At 44.2% G+C, this 20,000-nt stretch overlaps 2 protein-coding genes and 1 pseudogene across 2 annotated transcripts in view; 1 reads left to right on the top strand and 2 right to left on the bottom strand.

Annotated features, from left to right (window-relative positions):
- Window positions 1–6,280, bottom strand: part of LOC133142291 (poly(ADP-ribose) glycohydrolase-like) — a 6,470-nt gene extending 190 nt beyond the window's left edge. The window contains exons 1-12 of the mRNA XM_061263426.1: window positions 6,087–6,280; window positions 5,725–5,814; window positions 4,685–4,845; window positions 4,439–4,518; window positions 4,210–4,294; window positions 4,003–4,078; window positions 3,543–3,690; window positions 3,254–3,332; window positions 2,305–2,413; window positions 2,109–2,214; window positions 1,154–1,282; window positions 1–217 (exon numbers count right to left, since the gene is read on the bottom strand). The exon at window positions 1–217 is cut by the window's left edge and continues 190 nt beyond it. Of these exons, the coding sequence (XP_061119410.1) occupies window positions 117–217; window positions 1,154–1,282; window positions 2,109–2,214; window positions 2,305–2,413; window positions 3,254–3,332; window positions 3,543–3,690; window positions 4,003–4,078; window positions 4,210–4,294; window positions 4,439–4,518; window positions 4,685–4,845; window positions 5,725–5,766 (1,116 nt within the window). The 5' untranslated portion in view covers window positions 5,767–5,814; window positions 6,087–6,280 and the 3' untranslated portion in view covers window positions 1–116. The remainder of the gene's footprint in view (window positions 218–1,153; window positions 1,283–2,108; window positions 2,215–2,304; window positions 2,414–3,253; window positions 3,333–3,542; window positions 3,691–4,002; window positions 4,079–4,209; window positions 4,295–4,438; window positions 4,519–4,684; window positions 4,846–5,724; window positions 5,815–6,086) is intronic.
- A 90-nt stretch (window positions 6,281–6,370) lies between these two features.
- Window positions 6,371–11,572, bottom strand: LOC133142292 (uncharacterized). The gene is made up of 5 exons (XM_061263428.1): window positions 11,536–11,572; window positions 10,495–10,784; window positions 9,066–9,352; window positions 8,165–8,269; window positions 6,371–6,701 (listed from the first exon to the last, which is right to left on the bottom strand). Exons 2-5 carry the CDS (start codon window positions 10,760–10,762, stop codon window positions 6,531–6,533), a joined length of 831 nt encoding a protein of 276 aa, XP_061119412.1. The 5' UTR covers window positions 10,763–10,784; window positions 11,536–11,572; the 3' UTR covers window positions 6,371–6,530.
- Window positions 11,573–15,975: 4,403 nt separating this feature from the next.
- Window positions 15,976–20,000, top strand: part of LOC133141568 (2-oxoglutarate dehydrogenase complex component E1-like) — a 9,724-nt pseudogene continuing 5,699 nt past the window's right edge.

Raw genomic sequence — 20,000 nt, 5'->3', positions numbered from 1 at the left:
CTAAAACAGTCGATTAGACAGGATATAGAAGCAAAAGCTCATTCTTAAAGATCCCAGATTTCCATAGTTAGTGTTTCCAGGGAGGTGCTGTATGAACCTGGTTTAGCAAGTTTAAATCAAGCTGGTGGTGTCCTGATATAGTTGTACAGGTCGGAGGCCCTCTGGTTACCTGTGTTTAAGGCATGGCAGAAATGATCCAGCGTCCTGTACAGGCGACCTGAAGGAAGAGGGGGAACACAGCAGGATGGCCAAGTTCAGGCCCAAGTCATTTGAGTGGGTTTGCAACGTTGGGACAGCTTTTTGGTTTGGATTCGCCTTTGGAGTGGCAAATTTCAGTGCCAACACATAATACGGACTTCAAGGTGAAAGTCTATGGGTTTGCTACAGATCCTCAGGTTACCAAGCTGCTCACCAAGAGCCTACAGGTTAGCAGCTGCTGTCTGAGAGATCATGCTAACTCACCTGTATTGCTATCAGGGTTCCCACTCTTTTCAACACATTATGTTCCAGGTCAACACCTGTATTATAGAGGGGTAGATTCGCCATTCGTGGCCCAGGGGGGTGGGGTGGTGAACAGATTTTTCCAGGATGTTCATTTTCCAGGACATGTGGGAACGCTGTGTTGTCCTGCCTGTCAGTGCATGCTTTAGCCACAGCTCCCTTTTGTGTGGGTGACAACGCAGCCAATCAGGGGAAAGGGTCATTCCAAATCTGGGGAAATACTGTTCTATGGATCATTTCTAAGAAGGTTATTCATTTGTTATCTTTTAACCTCCATCCCTTGATGGGTGTGTTGGGCAGCTGCACGTAACTCATTTGGGGCAGCTGCTTAAAGGCAAGTAAGGCAGCTCACCTTACTGGGCTCTGAACTTGTTGATTTTATGACAGAAATAAAAACCAGCGGACTCCGTGGGACTCTAGGACCAAGGCTGGAGCACTTCTGCCACAATGTCCAATGCACACACACACACAGGCATTCCACACCAAGACATTGGGTGTAGATTTGCCTGCATTAACCCTCTAAGGTCTCATCACAAATACAGGATTTGAATGTTCTTTGCTAGACATGCTAATGCAGATGTAACAATTATTACTGGCAATTGAAAGCAGCGGACTTGTCATTTTGGGACGAGCTTCTCCCCCCTGCACTCACCCACAGTGACCTTGCGTAGGGTCAGGAAATGGTGCATCTGCCAGAGCTCCTGTACCAGCTCTTTGTCACCGAACGTGAAGTAGGCCATCTTCCTTTGAGCAAGAGCGGCAGCCATCATCTGGATAAGAGCTGCAAAACGTGCAAAATTAACCTTTCCAGGGCCTAATTTTGAATTATTGACCACCACACTTGTTGACAAAGAAATTATATGGGTTATGGATTTATACGGGTAAAAAAAAATCTTGCATCTCCATGTCTCATAAATTGCAAATAATAATAATAATAAAAGGAAAAACAAGAGCAGTTATAAGGAAAGTGTTATGCTATAGACATCAGACCTAAATTCATGAGCCGCTGAGCTAAGAGACCCTGGCAATGCATAGAGCTGGATGTGTTCGGAGCAAACAGTCAAAAAAAAGTCAGTACAAGGCCTTTTCAAGCTGGCCCCCCAAACCTTGGCCAGTCACCCAAACCTTTCCAACACCAAGCACCTGTCTGCGCTGGAACCATGTCTAGACCATGGTCACATTCCACAACTTAAAAACGACCAAGGTTGTGCTTTCGTTGAGCCGTGGGCAAAGTAAATCAGTTTCCGTCATTTACGTTCCGACTAAAGCCCATGCGAGGACAAATAATCACCTTTCCCCATTTGGTTTTTATTTGCCTCCACAAATGAAGCACTTTGGGCAGCCTTCAGAGGAACTGAAGTGGATGCAGAAAGTCCAGTGCGGCCGCCCGCTTATCCACATTCTCCGCTTATCCACACTCACCGCTTAGCCACACTCACCGCCTAGCCACACTCACCGCTTAGCCACACTCACCGCTTAGCCACACTCACCGCTTATCCACACTCACCGCTTATCCACACTCACCGCTTATCCACACTCACCGCTTATCCACACTCACCGCTTATCCACACTCATCGCAACTGCCTGACGTGACACGCAGCACCTACCTTTGAGTTGCACGTCTCCGCCGAAGACCTCACAGCCCCAGTTGCCCGTGGCGATGGCAGGGTAGTAGAAATGTGTTTCCCTGTCTCCCGTGAACCCACAATAGGCCTTCGGCAGATTAGGGGGAAAAGTGGTCAGGGAAAACTGCTCCCTATTCGCCCACATTGTGGTTCATTGTGGGAAAAGGACCGGACTTACCTTATTGAGCTCTCGGTCAACCTTCTTCATATGGAACTGGTCTTTCGGGTTTTTGAAGTCCAGCGCATCAATGGCGACAATCTGTCTTTTCCGCCGAAGCCATTCATCTCTGGATTTGGAGGGGGGAAAAATAAAAGTTTTCCTTTTTATGCCCACCCCCTTTCTTTCTCGCCAGTTTGGAATGCCGAAAAAGGGTTATGCCAAGTTCAATTCAAAGCTCCGATCTATCAAATTTAGCATTTAAGCATTTAAGATTTTTTTCTAATTCCAGTAAAACAGATCATTCAAAACAAATAAACTGCAATTCATCGTTCTCTAATAAAGTAAAGTGTAAAATTGAACAGCCTAGAAGCACTTCCAATGTGCTGAATGGCAACAGGCTTCAAAGGCACAGACTATGGTGTGTGGATTCTAGTCTTTGTGAGCCATACTCCTGCTAATCATATTTGAAGAAGAAGGGGTTGCCATCTTGTACTGATAAAGCACAGCTGTAATTATTATGACTGATTAATTATGTCAAAACTGGTGCTTGGCAAAACCCCACTGGCCAATTGTGCCTCTCCAGTTAAAGCTGTACGACCCACACCCAACGCCAGGAGAGTTGCCCATGCTCTTGCCTACAAGATATTATTTTACACCCTACAGGCTGAAAGGTAGAAGTACAGGAGAGCCAGGGCCTATTTTACACCCAATGGACCAAAAAGTTGTGCTACAGGACTAGCAACATTTAGTGTTGGCACCTGCAGTATCACAAGGGGAACTAATGTTGCCGACTTAAACTCCAGTCTGGAACCAGTGATGTATCTCTCCTGTTAGACCCTGCCGGTGCTTGTTGTGAGCAAGCTTATAGATTGAGGCAGTGGATCCGTTATGTTAACCGTCATGGGATCTGTAATGGAAACCCATTGATCAAAACAATGGGTTCCCGTGAGGGTTCTGCAGATTGTACCTTTCAGTCTTGTCCTCATGATGGTCTAACCACATAAAATCATCCTTGAAGCCATAATATTCACTGTACTGCTGGGCGCCTAGAAAGAGAAAGCCACACAGATTAAGTACCTACAGTACAACAGTAGTGCCCCACCTGAGAACTAGCAAACCAGATTCTCTTGCCTTTACACTGCAATAGTGACTTGACAGTTCAACAATTATTGTGCTTTGCTTTGGAGATAAAATATTGGTCATGAAAGGTGACTGTTGTTGCTACAGATGGCCTCTGACCAGTGTGCTAGCCTCACCTGTGATCCTGAGGCATTCTGTGTCTCCTAGTTTCTCTGTGAACAGCCTGGACACAATCAGCTCAGGGTGGACCAGGAAGAGGATCTCCTCTTGGACCAGGCCGGATGCCAGGACCCCTCCACCCACCAGGCTACAAGCAAAGTCCACCTGCCACAGCAGCCATGATAACAACATGAAATTGGAAGAACATGACAGGAATGTTCAACCAATCACATGCCGCTGTACTACCTTCCTCACCACAAACACCTACAACACAATATGACTGCAGAAGTGGGATTCGGAAAACCTGTGATGATACACAGGCCATCATAAGATACAAAAGATAATTGAAGGTATATACCCGTTTAAAGCAACACTGGTTTTCTGAGGTGTGGTAATCGATGGGGGTGGTTGTCAAGGGAATGTTGTCAAGGTTATTTTGGGCTGATGTGAACAAGAACTGTGAGCAGCACTACCAACCTGGAGCATGTCCTGCCCATCCCCCTCAATGGTTCCCTCTGAGGAGATTGTGACAATAGTCAGATGTTCTGAGCACCTGGACAGCACCACAGTACCGAGGTGGGCGGGGGGGCGGGGCAGACATACGGTCAGATGAGTGTTAAGTGTCATTTTTTGTGATGAATCATGAAAAGGCGTAGTGGTTGGATATAGGGAGAGTGTGGTCACCTTTTCCAGGATGGTATGCTCGACTCTGAAATGTACTCCCTGCTGAAGGTTACCAGGCCTTCAGGCACCTTCCATTCCTTTTTTTCTGTGGGTGAACATGAAGGTTAAAGGCCAGCTCCAGAGGACAGTGTATCTCAATTTCTCTTTCCTAATTTATCTCTCGACAACTCTTCAAGTCTGGGTAAGTCCTCAAATCAAACACAGCATTCAAAGGTTTTAACAGCAGTACCTGCACCTGTCACCACCCGGAAGTAATGAAAAATGGCCCTGAACTTCTGCATCTTCCGCTCTGACCATCTACCGAACAAGCTGGAGACCGCAGGACAGAGAGAGAAGTTACCACAGCAATCAATCAGTTTTTGTATGAAGATTGGGCATTGCATATTAGGTTGGAGGGACACCTCAGTTCCTTCAGGCAGCTGTGGAGGGCCTCAGTCCCAGCGAATCAGTGGTGTAAAGAGTGCCGGGGGCTGACCTGTGGAAGTTGATGCTGGGGTACTCGGCGTACTCGGCTTGGGGGTTGGTGGCGTTTCGGTAGGGGAAGGTACAGAAGAAAGCATTGGCCAGTAGGCAGGCAATCTGCTTCTGGGATAGAGTGATGGAATGGCTCTTTCCTGTCCGGAGCAGGGGAATGCCCTGTACAGACAGATGGAGAGAAGGTTTTCTGGGAACAAAAAAACACGGATGACCATAGCTATATGAGTTTTACATACATTTTGGTCACATTTCTAATCCAAGTCTAGAGCGCACATCGAATCAAAAGTCAAATAGCAGACCAGACAAGCAGACAAGAATGAGTTTAAATCTTAGAATGTAATTGAGTAAAGACTGCAGTACACACAAAAATGACAGTTAAATAATGAAAGTTTTTTTTTTTAAGTTATGAGTTGATAGTCTGAGAGATTAGTGCTATCTGAAACGATGGGCCATTTTTACAGACCCAGATTAATATTAGTCCTGGCCTAAATGGAATTTTGTATGGAGAATCTCAAAATTGAAGGGCGGCACGGATGGTGCAGTGGGTAGCAATGCCGCCTCACTGCAAGGAGGTCCTGGGTTCGAATCCCGGTCGGCCTCCCTGTGTGGAGTTTGCATGTTCTCCCCGTGTTCATGTGGGTTTCCTCCGGGTACTCCGGTTTCCTCCCACAGTCCAAAGACAAGCAGGTTAGGCTGATTGGGTGTTAGGCTGAGTCTAAACTGCCTGTGTGTCAGTGAATGGTGTGTGTGCCCTGCCATGGACTGGCGACCTGTCCAGGGTGTATTCCTGCCTTTCGCTCAATGTATGCTGGGAAAGGCTCCAGCCCCCCTGCGACCCTGTTCAGGATAAGTGGGTTAAGATAATGGATGGAATCTCAAAATTTAATTTTGTTTCAGACTAGGCTTAATCTGTGTCCCAAATAGTGCTGAGAGAATCCCTTCCCATAGCATGACTGTTCTATTCTAAATCTATTCAGCTTCATTTGGGAGATAAAATGTAACAGGACCCAAAATATCACAGAGGTTGTCTCATCTTACCTTTGGGCAAACCTCAGGCAGCTCAAGTGCCAGCCCTGCCATTCTTTTGAGCGTGCGAGGGAGGCTTTTCCCCTCATCACCTTCGATAACCTGTTGATTATTGTGCACACTGAATCCGCAATCTCAGTCAAACATTATCAATTCATGACCATAACAAGAAAAGATGAGCCTATGCTTCAAACAGACAAAGTTTTTCTTTAAAGGGTCTATAATGTTAATGTACCAGTAACTGGTTTTTGAGCGTTTCAAACATTAATATCGGTCAAGGCAGTACAAAATTGATAATGTGTAATGTTTGTGGGACATGTTGTGAAATCCTTTGGCGGTTGATACAAGCATGCACCATCTTGAGAGTTGCTAACCTCAAAGAATTTCTGAAGTGCATCAAAGGACCACTCATCTTTGTATTTTGGATTGTAGTGCTTTATAATCTTCTACAGAAAAAAGAGAAAAATGTGCATGACACACAAAGGAAAAAGTGAGGAAAATGCAACAAATCTTTTTTTTCCCAGATCCACCAGTTCTTCCGCAAGACCTTTAAAGACCCTGTGCAATTAGTATATTTCTTAAATCATTACATTTTCCACATTTATACACTGGGAAACTACGGATTTGAAATAGGTAATTTCCAAACAATGGTGTTTTGTCCATAGTGCAATGGATATTCACTTCAAGTTTACAGCTGACTGGAGAACATGCACATGTCCGTGTTGCTTGCATAATTAACATTGGTCTCCAAGATAGCCAAGTCCTCCTACAGTGAGCAACGTGAGAACTTTGCATTTGGGACAAACTAATTTATAATCTCAACTGATTAAAACTGAGCATATTTGTTTTCTTTGGGTCATTGCATACAAGTATTGGAACTGGTTATTTCCAGAGTCTGCTTGTCCCACCTCAACGTCTTTAGCTGTCACAAACCAACACTTCTCCAGGTTCCTCAGGGACGTCTTGATCTTCTCCCATCGGGACTCGCCCTGTGACAGAGAGAGTGATTTGGGTCCCGCCTTCATGCCACAAAGCATGTTTCTGCTCGCTAATAATGTTTTAGCAGTCGTTTACCAGGATGCAAAATGATATTGTAAACTTAATTGTAATGCAAGGTACAAGCAGACAATTTCACAAACAGAATGTACATGGTTTCTTTGGTCTTTCAGATACATAAAACAGTAACCAAGACATGGAGAAATGCTTTAATTGAACTTAATACTTAAGGCCACCTCTAAAATGTGTACAGATTAGTTACTATTTTACAAGAACATTCAAATAGAAAATCAGTATTTTAAACACAATTCTTCTATGTACAGTAATGTGCAGAAGTCTTAGGCTCCCTAGACTTTATTATATATATGTCTATTTATTTGTGTGTGTTAGTATAGAGGAACACACATCTCCAAATATTCATTTTCCAAAAGATAAAATTTTACATTTTTGTATTTAATTTTAAAAAAAGGAGGGAGCCGCGGTGGTGCAACAGGCTAAGACACAGCAGACTTGCGGTTGCAGTTTGCTGCAGTTGCACACCGGCGACCGGGGTTCAATTCTCGGTCCTGCCAAAAGCCAAGCTTGGACGGCTCACGTGGAGCAGCATAATTGGCTCGCTGCTCCAGAGGGAGGGACTTGGCAGGGTCAGTAGATGGCCGCACAATAAAGCACTTTGGGTGCCTCGGAATCACGACAACAGGCATGAGACGAGAAGGCTTGAAGAAGGCGTGTCATTCTCCTGTCCATACCCCGCCGAGGGACAGGGTATGGACAGGGTATGGACGGGGTATGGGTGGTGTATCTAATACTAGCTCTAATTGAATCAGACGGGGTACAATTGGCTACCAAATTGGGAGGAAAAAAAAGGGGAAAGATCCGAAAAGAAAAAAGGAACATATTACTGTAAGAAATTGACATCTTTTTCCATAAAAAACTTGTTCAAGGCTGTCTGAGATCAGAAGCAAGTAGCCAACTAAAATCTGCAGAAGAACTGTGGCAAGTTCTCCAACATGTTTGGAACAACCTCCCTGCTGATTGTCTTATAGAACTGCAGGACAGCGTTGGCTATCTCGGAGAAGTGATGCAGTTTTAACATTGAAAGATGGTCACAAAAAATATTGACTTGATTCCGTTTTTAACTATTCCGCCAAATTACACAAAAATATTATGTAAAATGCATAGTACGTTTATTTAGGACCTTTGATTTAATTATTTTTGAAAGAATCTTATCTGTACCTAAGACTTCTGCACAGTACTGTAGTTGTACATTTTTGTTAGTAATGCGTTCCAGCTGCCACAATGCTGCCTACAAGGCTTACAGACATGAGCTGGAGGAAGACGCTTCATCTGCAGCTCGACTTGACTGACGGGTGCCAGCCCTGCAGGGCTCCTAGCCACAGACGGCACGGGAACGGTCCGGGCCGGTGACCAGACTGTGGGGACGCACAGTACCCACCTGCAGCATGTTCTGCTCCATGTAGGGCATTCTCACCGAGTTGGCATCCCACAGAGCCAGCCCATTTCTTGCAACTATGGTTCCCTTTGCAGATAAAGAATACACCTGTATGGGTCAGGAGAACAGAGATGCTGCCGTTAGTCCACTTATGGGCTGAACTCTCCTCAATACCTGCAAGTCCAGAGATGGAATCCCAAGTGCTGTCAATTTGGGCTTTTCCGGGTCTTACTAGAAGCATTCTAGTGGCATTCTTTATAGACCTTTGTTGTATTTATGGACCACTACTGTAGCCCACTTCCCTCTTAGAGAACTAGAGTGCTTCTATACAGTAGTATGTAGAATGGGCTGCATAATTATTGGCACCCTAAATAAAAACGGAGAAAAAAGGCTGCATATGATAAAATATAGATCATCACACATGTTGTTAATGTTCAAACATATGGGAAAACTTATGTGTTTGTTTTTTCTGGAAATTAATTAATTAATTACTCATAATACAAGCATGCATCAAACATTTTTTGTAAATATAATGAAACAAAGTTAAATTGCCAAAGGAGATAGTGTGTCTTCTTAAGCTTCCCACCTGGAACAATAAAGACATTGATTGATTGATTGATTGATTGATTGATTGATTGATTGATGCACCGACTACCAAGCCAAACACACTAACAGCTGGCTGCAGGACGCAGTCACACTGAGAGCAAAACCTGGAACAGCTCCATCTGCAGCACGCTGGGGGTTTAAGTTCTGTCCCTGAAGCGGCCATCATTAGGGAACAGGAGTCAGCTTAAATACGGGTGAAAGGGGCTGGAGGGGTGGGGAAGGGCTCTCAATAGCACTGAGCAAGCACAGTTATCACGTGACAGTTATAGTAAGGAAACGGAGGCTGCTCCTCTCTTACATCCACAAGGACGGTGTGGGAATTGCTGAATTGCAGCGCGCCCATAAGCTTTCGTGGAACCTTCCTCAGCTCCGACAGCGAATTCTCCCCAACCGCGCCATCGTCCCATCCTCCTGCAGCCCCTCTGAGGTCTGCTCCCTCTCGCTTGGGCGCAGACCAGGTTGATGGTTTGCTTGCCGCTCTGCTGTGTGTTTCGTCACAGTCCATGCGCTCGCTCCCCATGCGGTCAGGACTTTGTCTGAAGATACCCGCCATCTGAGAGCTGTGATTCCGTGTCTTCCTCATCACTGAAATGGTATGTCGGGAGAGAGATAAAAACATTGTCATCAGCACAGTGTGTTCTTGTCCTATTACACACTTGATTATGTTCCAGCACTTGAACGCACCTCCTGAAACAAACAAACAAGTGAACGAGGCTGCAATAAAAGCCAGGAAAAGCATTACAAAAGAAGAATGCAACAGTTTGATGATGTTAATGGGTTGCAGGCTTGATGTAATTATTGCAAGCAAGGGATATGCTACCAAATATTAAGTGCTATTTACTTTCATTTGCTTAAATACTCTCTGTTCCAATTTGTTCATTTTTGGGTGGTCTGATACCAAAGGTGACGTGTTCTAAGTAGTTTAATACATCTAGGTGTAATTACCTGGAAATAAAAGCTGGAACTCTGAACTCTTGTTTCGTTCATCTTTTTATCTCAAGCCCAAAGGTATTCAGTATTGCAAAAACAAAGGAATTGGCCTTGCTGTTCCAATACTTTTGGAGGGGAATGTACACAGGCCTATATTTTTTTATTATTATTATTATTGTGTATGCACAAACTTCATTAGCTGTGTTTGTGTGTTTATTTGGCAGATGCTCTTCTCTCATGGCAAGAAAGGCATACAGAACAATTATCATTATATTATGAAAGTCACTAAAGAGAACACCACGATGAGCGCCAAGTTATCAAGTGCTAAACTCTAGGCATAGTAGCTTATGAACAAGCAAATAGAACATTATTAAAGAAAAAATACTTTACAACAACATACAATAACCAAAAGAGCAACATAACATTTAATTTAACCAACATGGGCAAAGATTGCCCAAAAGTGATAGTATAACACTAAATTAAAACTCAATTTCGCTCTGGGGTGAAGAGGTACCAGGGACTAAGAACTGCATATGATAGCCCTGGTTCTGGAAACCGAGAAGCAGCGTCATGCGTTAAGAGGTGATTTTTTGCGATTTGCCGAAGGAAGGTTTGGACAGTTGAAGAGTGGTGAGCTTATGTTGGCTGCAGGTAGTTCATTCTACCAGTGTGTCCAGTGATGAAATCAGATTACTTTGCAGCGCAAAATGTCCAGAGACTGGTGAGAAGCAGCTGGTTGTGTTATTTAATAATAAATAAACATAAATAACTTGCTCGCTGTTAGGAAGCACCTTTACCTGAGCTTCCTTTCATTGCCCCGGTCGCCTCGTTTAGTCCACGCCATCCTTCTTCCGGAAAATCGTCTGCAGTTTCCCTGCTGCTCGGTGCCTGAGGTTCGCACCTATAGCCGCTGACCTCGGCCAATATCTCTTTCAGTCGTTTGTTCTCCTGCTTTAGACGCTCAATCTCTTGTTTGCAGGACGGACAGCTCTTGTTTTCGTCAAAATATTGCTCGCTGCCATGGTCTGAATGAACGTCTGCAGTAACCTTACTTCCTCGCTCCATATTTAAAGTGATTTTAAAATGGCTGGAAAATGTTGAAATAACCACAAATTAGCAGAGACGGATGTATCCACTACACATCCACCAAATATATATATATATCATAAGTCATGTAAATAACTACAATAAGACACATTTCCAGTCTGAAATTAAATTGAAAACAATGTCAGGATTGTATGGGCATGGTCTGGACTATGGGAGGAGATATGCAATGAGACTAAAACATTTCTTGGCCATTAGGTATGGGAATTCTTGATGGCAAGACCCAATAGCTCTGGTAACGAATGGAACTCCGCCCACGAAATCCCCACATAGGAAAAGGTTCAAATGTTTAGACTGATATACATTTACATTGCAATGCATGATTTTTATTTTATTTTTATTTGCTGGTCTTCATACCATACTTACCATACCATATCTTAGCTAAATTAGCTAAATTAACTGATAAAATATATCCTGTGAAATAGCTGCCAGCTAGTCCTATGACTTTGCATGTTGCGATTTCACTTTCGTTTCTTAAGAAACGCGTTTGCTTTCAGTCTGCGATATGACCAAACACTGCTCTGTCTAGGGTTCAATGGAAAAAAAGTATAGAAATGTAACTTAAGTAGCCAACTTTGAGGTCTACCACTAGCTATAGTTCGACAAAGACAATGATTGAGAATGGTTACAGTAATGTATAAAATGTATGAGCGTCTTTTATATAAACAGTCTATATCTCTAGCTAGATATTTAACTAACTGCACGGATTATTGTAAACATAGTGAGCTACTCACTGGTATCCGGATGGGTGCTTCTAAGATGTGATAGTTGTTCCTCGTCTTAGTATCAGCGAGCACTTCCCTGACGAGTATACGACATATGAACTCAGTCGTGCCAGTGTCTACTAGTGATGGGAATTCCGGCTGTTTTTAGAGAGCCGGTTCTTTTGGCTCGGCTACCTAAAAAGAGCCGGCTCTTTCGGCTCCCAAGTGGCTCTTCAGATTTTTTGGTGTTTAAATTAATTCATTACCAAAAATAACGTAAAATTATATGTAAAATGAATTACTAATGTAAAAACCATACATAATATCAAATGTTTATTATTTATATGGCTTATTATACTCAATAAGGAGCAGAGTGCTACAAAAAATAAATTATAAAGTACAAAAACAAAGACCCAACTCAATTAGACAAAAGGTCCAATCTCTGATTGTATTATTTATTAACTTTTAACTATTTACAGTGAAACAACATAGAGAAGCTTAGAGAATCACACTTTACAAAATAATAACACAATAAGGTTTTTGAAATAAACAATAATAATAATAATAATAATAATAATAATAATAATAATAATAATGGGGCGGCACGGATGGTGCAGTGGGTAGCACTGCCACCTCACAGTAAGGAGGTCCTGGGCCTCTCTGTGCGGAGTTTGCATGTTCTCCCCGTGTCTGCGTGGGTTTCCTCCGGGTACTCCGGTTTCCCCCCACAGTCCAAAGACATGCAGGTTAGGCTGATTGGAGAGTCTAAATTGCCCGTAGGTATGAGTGTGTGAGTGAATGGTGTGTGTGCCCTGCGATGGACTGGCGACCTGTCCAGGGTGTATTCCTGCCTTTCGCCCAATGTATGCTGGGATAGGCTCTAGCCCCCCTGCGACCCTGTTCAGGATAAGCGGGTTAAGATAATGGATGGATGGATGGATAATAATAATAATAATAATAATAATAATAATAATAATAATGACTCAGTGGGTAAAGGCAAGCACTTAAACAAGTAGAACAGCCTGGCACATAAATAAATTTACATCAAGTAACGGTAATGCAGCCTTTAAAACCAGGAAAACAACTTCTGTGCCATACCTCAATATAGCAGTATCCAAAATAATAATATCAATATACTGCCCAGCAGCCCTAACAAAGAGAAATAAAAAAGGGTGTAAAGGCAGTATCCAACATTATAAAAAAATATAAATGAAAATGTGTAAAACAAAAAGAAAAAAGCAGCATCCAGGTAATAGTTTTAAATAGTCTTTAGGGAAGATTGGCATTAAGAAAGGCCAAGTGCCTGATCCTGAGGGGCTGATCCTGTTTCTTCTCTCTGTTATTATCTGCCCTGTTTTGGAGAAGATTCTCTCTGAGGGGACTGATGTTGCTACAATGCACAGTCTCCGTACCATCACGTGTGTAAGACGTGGGTAGACTGAAGCCTTGGTCTCCCACCAGCTCAGTGGGTCTGCACTTCTCTGGAAAAGGGGCTCCTCGAGATAGGATCTCACTTCCAGTATTGCATCTGCTGAGGGATTCCTTCTTGTAGTGTCTCCAGTTGCTCGTTCTTCAAAGAACCTCCAAACAGCAGATGCTTGTGGCTCCTCTTGTTCGGCCTCTGCTGCCTCTTCTCCCCCTTGGCCCCCTGGTAGTGGAGTTGGCTGGCTGCATCTTGCTGCTGATGCAGTTATTCTCTGAAGAGCTTCGTCCACAGCTCTGTTGTCATTAAAGGCCAGCTTTTTGAACCTTGGGTCAAGCATGGTGGTTTCTGACAGAACAGTGTTATATTCTATTCTGTGGAACTTTCTGTCCATGGATGCAAAGAGAGCAGCCACTAACTCTGTCACTTTCCCCGTGGTTACTCTGGTCTGGTGCTCACTGGTCACTCTCTGCAGACCCTTGCACAGGATTAGCATTTTGGAGGATGTCCATATTTTACTACGTTTCCTGCTGTCGCTCATTTTCCCACCTTTCCAGCGTGTTGTCTCTGTAGCAGCGCCTGTTCTCTCTCTCGTCTCACTCTGACTGTGTGCTGCGCTGTGTCTGTAACCCCGCCCCTCCCCCTCCTGCTCAGTGCAGAGACACACACGTCACACATCGTGTAGTTGACCAATCACGTGCGGCTTGAACAGAAAAAAGAAAAAACAAAGCGGCTCCCTGGCAGGAGCCGGCTCTAAGAGCCGTTTCGTTCGCGACCGACACATCACTAGTGTCTACTGCACATGTCATGTTGTTGACTCCCAGCAACGGAACATTGCAAGTGTCTCAAGGGGCTTACTGAATGTCTGCAAGATTCAAAACAATTACATAAAAATATGCTTAAAATGTTTTACTGATCAAATTAAGGATTGGGATGAATCAGTGGTCTACTAATTAATGAAAGCGTGAACCAGTGGCCGCATAACAGTTTGGTAGATCATGAAGAATTCAAAAACAAGAAATAAAGTTTGATTGAGTGATTGATTGAAAGCAAGTGATTATACGATAATAACCTACATTGTGTTAATATGTTTAGGATAAAATCATGAAAGAACTTGAACCCATACAGCGGGAGCAATAATTATTTGATCCCTTGCTGATTTGCCCACTTACAAAGAATGGAACTGTGTAGAATTTTAATCATAAAAAAAGTGGGAGTCAGATATACAAACTGTTGTAATTCCTACACCGTTCACCTGATTTGGATGTAAATACCCTCAAATTAAAGCTAAAAGTCTGCAGTTAAAGCATATCTTGTTCGTTTCATTTCAAATCTATTGTGGTGGTGTATAGAGCCAAAAAGAGGAGAATTGTGTCAATGTCCCAATATTTATGGACCTGACTGTATGAGCCCCCCTGACACCAGCCCACATGGGCTCACTTTGATTCCAGCTGCTCCTCTGTCTTTCCCTCTTCTCTCGCTCTCTGGTCAGCACTGAATTAGGTCATTTGGAATTTACCCACAATTCCCATCTCTTGCCCTGCTTCCACTAGTCAGCAAACAGAGAGCATCAGTGATCATTCTGACCTGACCTGCACTGTAAACTGACCCTAAAAATTTTTTTATTTATGGACCTGACTGTATGCAATGGTCTGGTGATGCATTTTTGCAACCCCTGAGCTCCATTGATTTGTCAAATTAGGCTGCTTGTTTGTATTGTGTGTAATGTATGATGTGATATATTATATATATATATATCATCAGCGCTCCGCCACCTTAAAGGTACAATAGGTCATTTCGGCCAAGAGAGAAATTGCAGCAACAAACACGCTCACTCCTTCTCTGTGAACACGCTGACGTTGAAACGCAATTGGTTGGAGCAATTAGAACCAATTTTCCACCAATGAGCTTCAATTATTGTACAGTTATACAATGTTTTGCCACAGAGTGCCGACCTGTCAACTGCCTATTTTGAAGCCCAAATTTAATCACATGCAGAGGGTGAGTCAACATGTCAGTGAGCCTTTTTCATTACATTGCATTACATTACAAGGCATTTAGCAGACACTCTTATCCAAAGCGACGTACTACCAAGTGCAGATCAAACACAAGTACAAGTGAGAAGAGGACCTGAGAGGACTGTAGGGTACCGAATCCGAGTGTGACCATACAGATACAATCAGAAGCCTTGAAGAATACATCAACTTCCAAACTAGCATACCACAGTTGGCAGCTACAATACCCAGAGTACAACAAGACAATATCTAATAGAAAACACAACAATATCTATATAACTATATAAATGCCAGTATAATCTATGGCATATATAAGGCTAATCATGGTGGTGAGTTAGGGAGGGAAAGGTGTAACTGGAGGAGAAATTCACAGAACAAGGTATTCTTCCTCTGTTGTATGACAAATCAATCAGTCAAAATCAGACTAAACTGCCAAACCATTAGAATTGAGCCAGCTGGTTCCTCCAAAACTCTCAAAGCTTCATGCCAAAAATATATATCACATCTATGCTGCCTATTTTCTCATATAATCAATATGTAATCCAATGAACCTATATCATCAAAAGCTTATGGAAACGCAAGAAACCACAAGTGTCAACTGAAGAAAATGTAATCCAATGAACCTATGTCATTCATTACAGATGAGCTTATGGAAACGCAAGAAATCAACATTAATCAATTGTTAAAGTACGATTTAGAAAACATTTATTTTTAGAAAAATGGCATACGAAGCAAAATTATAATTTGGGTGATTGCCTCAACGATGAATCATCCGGGCAGGACAAAGAGCAGCTGATATTTCTGAGGAGGAGTTATGTTGAAAGAAGTGTATAAAATGTGTGTGAAACCAACAATCGAGGTCCACTTCTGCAGAACTGGTCCGGCTTTGTGCACTTGTGCTAATATGGTCTGATTTTCCTGAAGAGCCTGCTGCCATGGTGTCTTTTCCCTCTTGGGGTTGCTTTGCTACAAATTAGAGATTGGACTTACTTAGAATTCTGTTGTTTCCAAGACACAACATAGCCTGAAGAGATGAGTCTTCAATCTACACATGAAAGAGGTCAGAGACGGTCGTTCTGACATCCACAGGGAGGTCATTTCACCACCATGGGGCCAGGACAGACAGCAGTCGTGAGCGGGAAGTGCAGGTGTGGCGAGTGGGAGGTGCCACACCTGCACCTGCACTTTTCAACGATAGGCAATGGTTTTGTAACAATGTTTTAACACAAAAATCTTACCTATTGTACCTTTAACTACCACAGGTCATCATCACACAGGACTCACTGTGCTTACCCTGCCAGCTTATTGGGGGCAAGGTAAGAGCAATCTTCTGGCAGTTGGAGGGTCGCTGGATTGATCCCGCCCTGGGTGTGTGACACCTAACCCCAGAGCAAGACAGCGCATCAATTGTACAGTGCTTTGGATGACATGAATGCAGACCATTTATTGTAGGTTTCAACAGGTTTCACCTGTTCTCTCCCTCTCTCCCCCTCTATCTCAAAGGTGAAATGAGCTTTTGCTTTAAATGCTTGTAGTTGATGTCAGTGCTTCCATGTTTGCCTCTTTTGCAGCCAAGTAGGCTGAGTTGTTGCTGATTTCACTTATTGAGTTGTATTTTCCTTTGTGTTGTTCGGCAAAAAAATCAGCTTAGGAAATCATGCACTACAAGTCCTAACAGCATGAGATATTGTTGAGAAGAGCCTTTTTGTGATGTCTTGAGATTCTGGCTTCATTTCAGACCCTGTAACCTCATAGGTTTTGGCTTCTTTTTATGGACAGATGACATCACAAAGGGGAGGGGTCTCAGAATCAGTCTGGCAACCCTGATGGCCGAGGGCAGAAGCGTCCTGTCCTTGGCTCCTGACTCCTGTTCTCTCCTGTTGAGATTCCTCATTTCCTGTCTATTATGTGAAAGTGCCTGTATTAAGAGGAGAGGCTGGGGCTTTACTTGGTGACAGTACTGAATGACTGCAGCAGGTCGGTCGGTGGAGAGTGTGCAGCAGCAGGTTTGGGCGGGGGGTCGCTGTTCCCCTGTGCTAGAGGCAAGGGGAAAGGAGGAAGAAATCTCAGAAGAATCTCAGCACCTGTTTTCAAGGCAACGGGGAGCTGCACTGCTCAGGGCTGACTCCCCCCCCCCCCCCCCCCCCCCAATCCCCACTTCTGTGTTTCTTGCTGAATGATGCAGGCAGACTTGCACAATGCTGTCACCCCCCACATGTACACACCTGCAGGTCCACTGACACCTCTTCTTGGTTCTGTACTGCCTGCATGTTCCCGTGGTTACCTGGCTTTGTTCTAAGGTCATTCAGGCACCCACTCTGCAAATGAGTAGTGAGCACAATAATGAAGTATTTGTAGCATAGCAAAGGGGTTGTTTAGCTTCATAAACTGGCATCCCACCTGTTCACAGTCCTGTGTTTGTCTGTGCTAGTTTTATAGATGAAATTCTGGTTTGTTTTGGGGTTTTGCTTCCCTATTGTTCATTCCCAGGCAGACAGCTGCCCCACAATGCAGACATAGAGCCACATGTTGTGATTTGCAGCCAAATATAAACCCTTTGCATCTCAGCTTAGCTGTTACTATGAGGGAGTCCCTCATTCAATCGTAGTGCAAGATGGAATCATCAGAAGCTAATGCAGCCTGAAAAGAAATGCTTAACTTCCAGATAACTTCTTATCTGTTCTCATGGTGTGGTCTTGAGTGCACTTGAGTGGTTTCTGGGTCCCTTCTTTGTACCCCGCTACACAATGACTACATGCTGGACTGTTGCTAAAATATTTCCATTGAAAACCTTCTCCTGGGATGGTGTCTCCCACACCTCTGTCTCCCCAATCTGGCAAAAGTGGTATGGTCCATTACTGGGTTGTTTAAATGTTATTGACTCAGTGTCTTGGAGACTGTTCTTTTTCCCTTTTTTTCCCCCAGAAAGACCACAATCTGTGAGAGGGCTGCAGGTGCTTGTGTTGGGTTAGCATGCTGTGTTCAGGAACAGGATTTCAGACCGGATACCTAATTGCATTTCATGAGTCACAGTCGTGTGGAACATTTGCGAGAAGAAAAACAAATCAACCAGGCAGTTCAGATCTGATGATTGATTGGAAGTTGAAGCAATTTAAAAGATGCCATTTAGTCATTTGGTCCCTCTGGTTCTTAGTTCACTGTATGACATTAACGAGGCACCATGGCGGTTCATGTGTGGGGGTTCCCCCACAGACAGTTTGTCTCCTCTGAAGTGATACACTCACGACGAGGAATCTGCTGAATCCCTCAAGTCAGGCCCACTCCATTGTTTTTCAACCTGTTGTCATCTTTGCTGTATACAGTCTGCTTGTGTAGGTGTGTGTATACAGGTACATATATGATTGGCATCCATCCATCCATCCATTATCTTAACCCACTTATCCTGAACAGGGTTACAGGGGGGCTGGAGTCTATCCCAGCATACATTGGGCAAAAGGCAGGAATACACCCTGGACAGGTCACCAGTCGATCGCGGGGCACACACACCATTCACTCACACACTCATACCTATGGGCAATTTAGACTCTCCAATCAGCCTAACCTGCATGTCTTTGGACTGGGGAGGAAATCGGAGTACCCAGAGGAAACCCACGCAGACACGGGGAGAACATGCAAACTCCGCACAGAGAACCCAGGATCTCCTTGCTGTGAGGCGGCAGTGGTACCCACTGCACCATCCGTGCCGCCGATATGATTGGCATACATATAGGAAACAACAGCTGTGCAGATCGTATTTTGGCAAGACTGGGGATCAACCTTGCGGATCCCAGTCATGTACCTTAACCCCTATGCTGCAGGCCACCCTAATATAAATGGCCTTCTGTGTCTCTGCTGTTGCCAATTAAAGCAACTAAATTTAAAATATTATAGCAAAGTATGTGGTGGTAATATCACAGCAAGCAGAAATTACACATGTGGAATCTACATGTAACTCATCAATTAAAAAAAAGACCCAGGCCTGAAAACCTCATGGGGGTCTTGGTTATTGAATTAGGAAACTCTGTTTCTGTGATCAAACTGTCTCATCCCCTTTAAAGTTCAACACAACCTCACGACTCGGGAGGGTGAACTGGAACTTGCGGTTTTTGGTGGGAACGGAAGGACCCCAAGAGACCACTAGCGGCTGTCTTGGTGCCCAACCTCCACCCCAGGAACTGGCCTTAAACTGAGGGAGGAGCCTGGGTCCAGGGACCCTATGAGATTGAGGTGCCACCCAGACACTGGGAATAAAAGCAGAGGAAGCCAAGTGCAGGTTTGGTCTGGGCATCTCTTTATGGTTTATTCCAGGATGTGTGATTCTCAGTCTGAACAAAATATTATTGGAAGGATACCATATCCAGTCACATGGTCTGTTGATTGACTCTGGGTGCCCCATTTTGAGTTTGAGCTGGTCTCTCCTCTCTCTATTGCAGGGTTTGAACTGGTCTCTCCTCTCTCTATTGCTGGGTTTGAGCTGATCTCTCCTCGCTATTGCAGGGTTTGAGCTGGTCTCTCCTCTCTCTATTGCAGGGTTTGAGCTGGTCTCTCCTCTCTCTTTTGAAGGGTTTGATCTGGTCTCTCCTCTCTCTATTGCAGGGTTTGAGCTGGGCTTTGCCATGGCCAGCCCCAACGCGCTGGTTCTGTGGGAGGCCCAGTTTGGGGACTTCCACAACACGGCCCAGTGCATCATCAACCAGTTCATCTTCCCCGGCCAGGCCAAGTGGGTCCAGCAGAACGGCTTCGACCCAATCCCCCTCTGTCCCCTTAGGGCGCAGAGCACTCCTCTGCCCGTCCTGAGAGGTTCCTGCAGATGTGCAACGACGACCCGGACATGACCCCGGTAGGCCACGCCTCCTCCCATAAGCCATTGCTGTTGGCGACCTGTAGTGTAGTGGTTAAGGTACATGACTGGGGCCCGCAAGGTCACTGGTTCAATCCCCAGTGTAGCCACAATAAGATCCTTGAGCAAGGCCCTTAACCCTGCATTGCTCCAGGGGAGAATTGTCTCCTGCTTAGTCTACTCAACTGTACTAAGAGTGTCTGCCAAATGCCATTAA

This window comes from Conger conger, chromosome 12 (assembly GCF_963514075.1).
Source record: "Conger conger chromosome 12, fConCon1.1, whole genome shotgun sequence".
NCBI lineage: Eukaryota > Metazoa > Chordata > Actinopteri > Anguilliformes > Congridae > Conger > Conger conger.
The sequence above is the reverse complement of the archived record's forward strand: the minus strand, read 5'-3'. Positions and strand labels throughout refer to the sequence as shown.

Bases quoted from the DNA above. Each gene is read 5' to 3' on its own strand.
- LOC133142292 (XM_061263428.1), bottom strand. From the start codon at position 10,762: ATGGAGCGAGGAAGTAAGGTTACTGCAGACGTTCATTCAGACCATGGC. The intron at 9,353-10,494 runs GTAAAGGTGCTT...ATACCATTTCAG, and splicing joins GGCAATGAAAGGAAGCTCAG to TGATGAGGAAGACACGGAAT. The intron at 6,702-8,164 runs GTGGGTACTGTG...TCTCTGTCACAG, and splicing joins TGGAGCAGAACATGCTGCAG to GGCGAGTCCCGATGGGAGAA.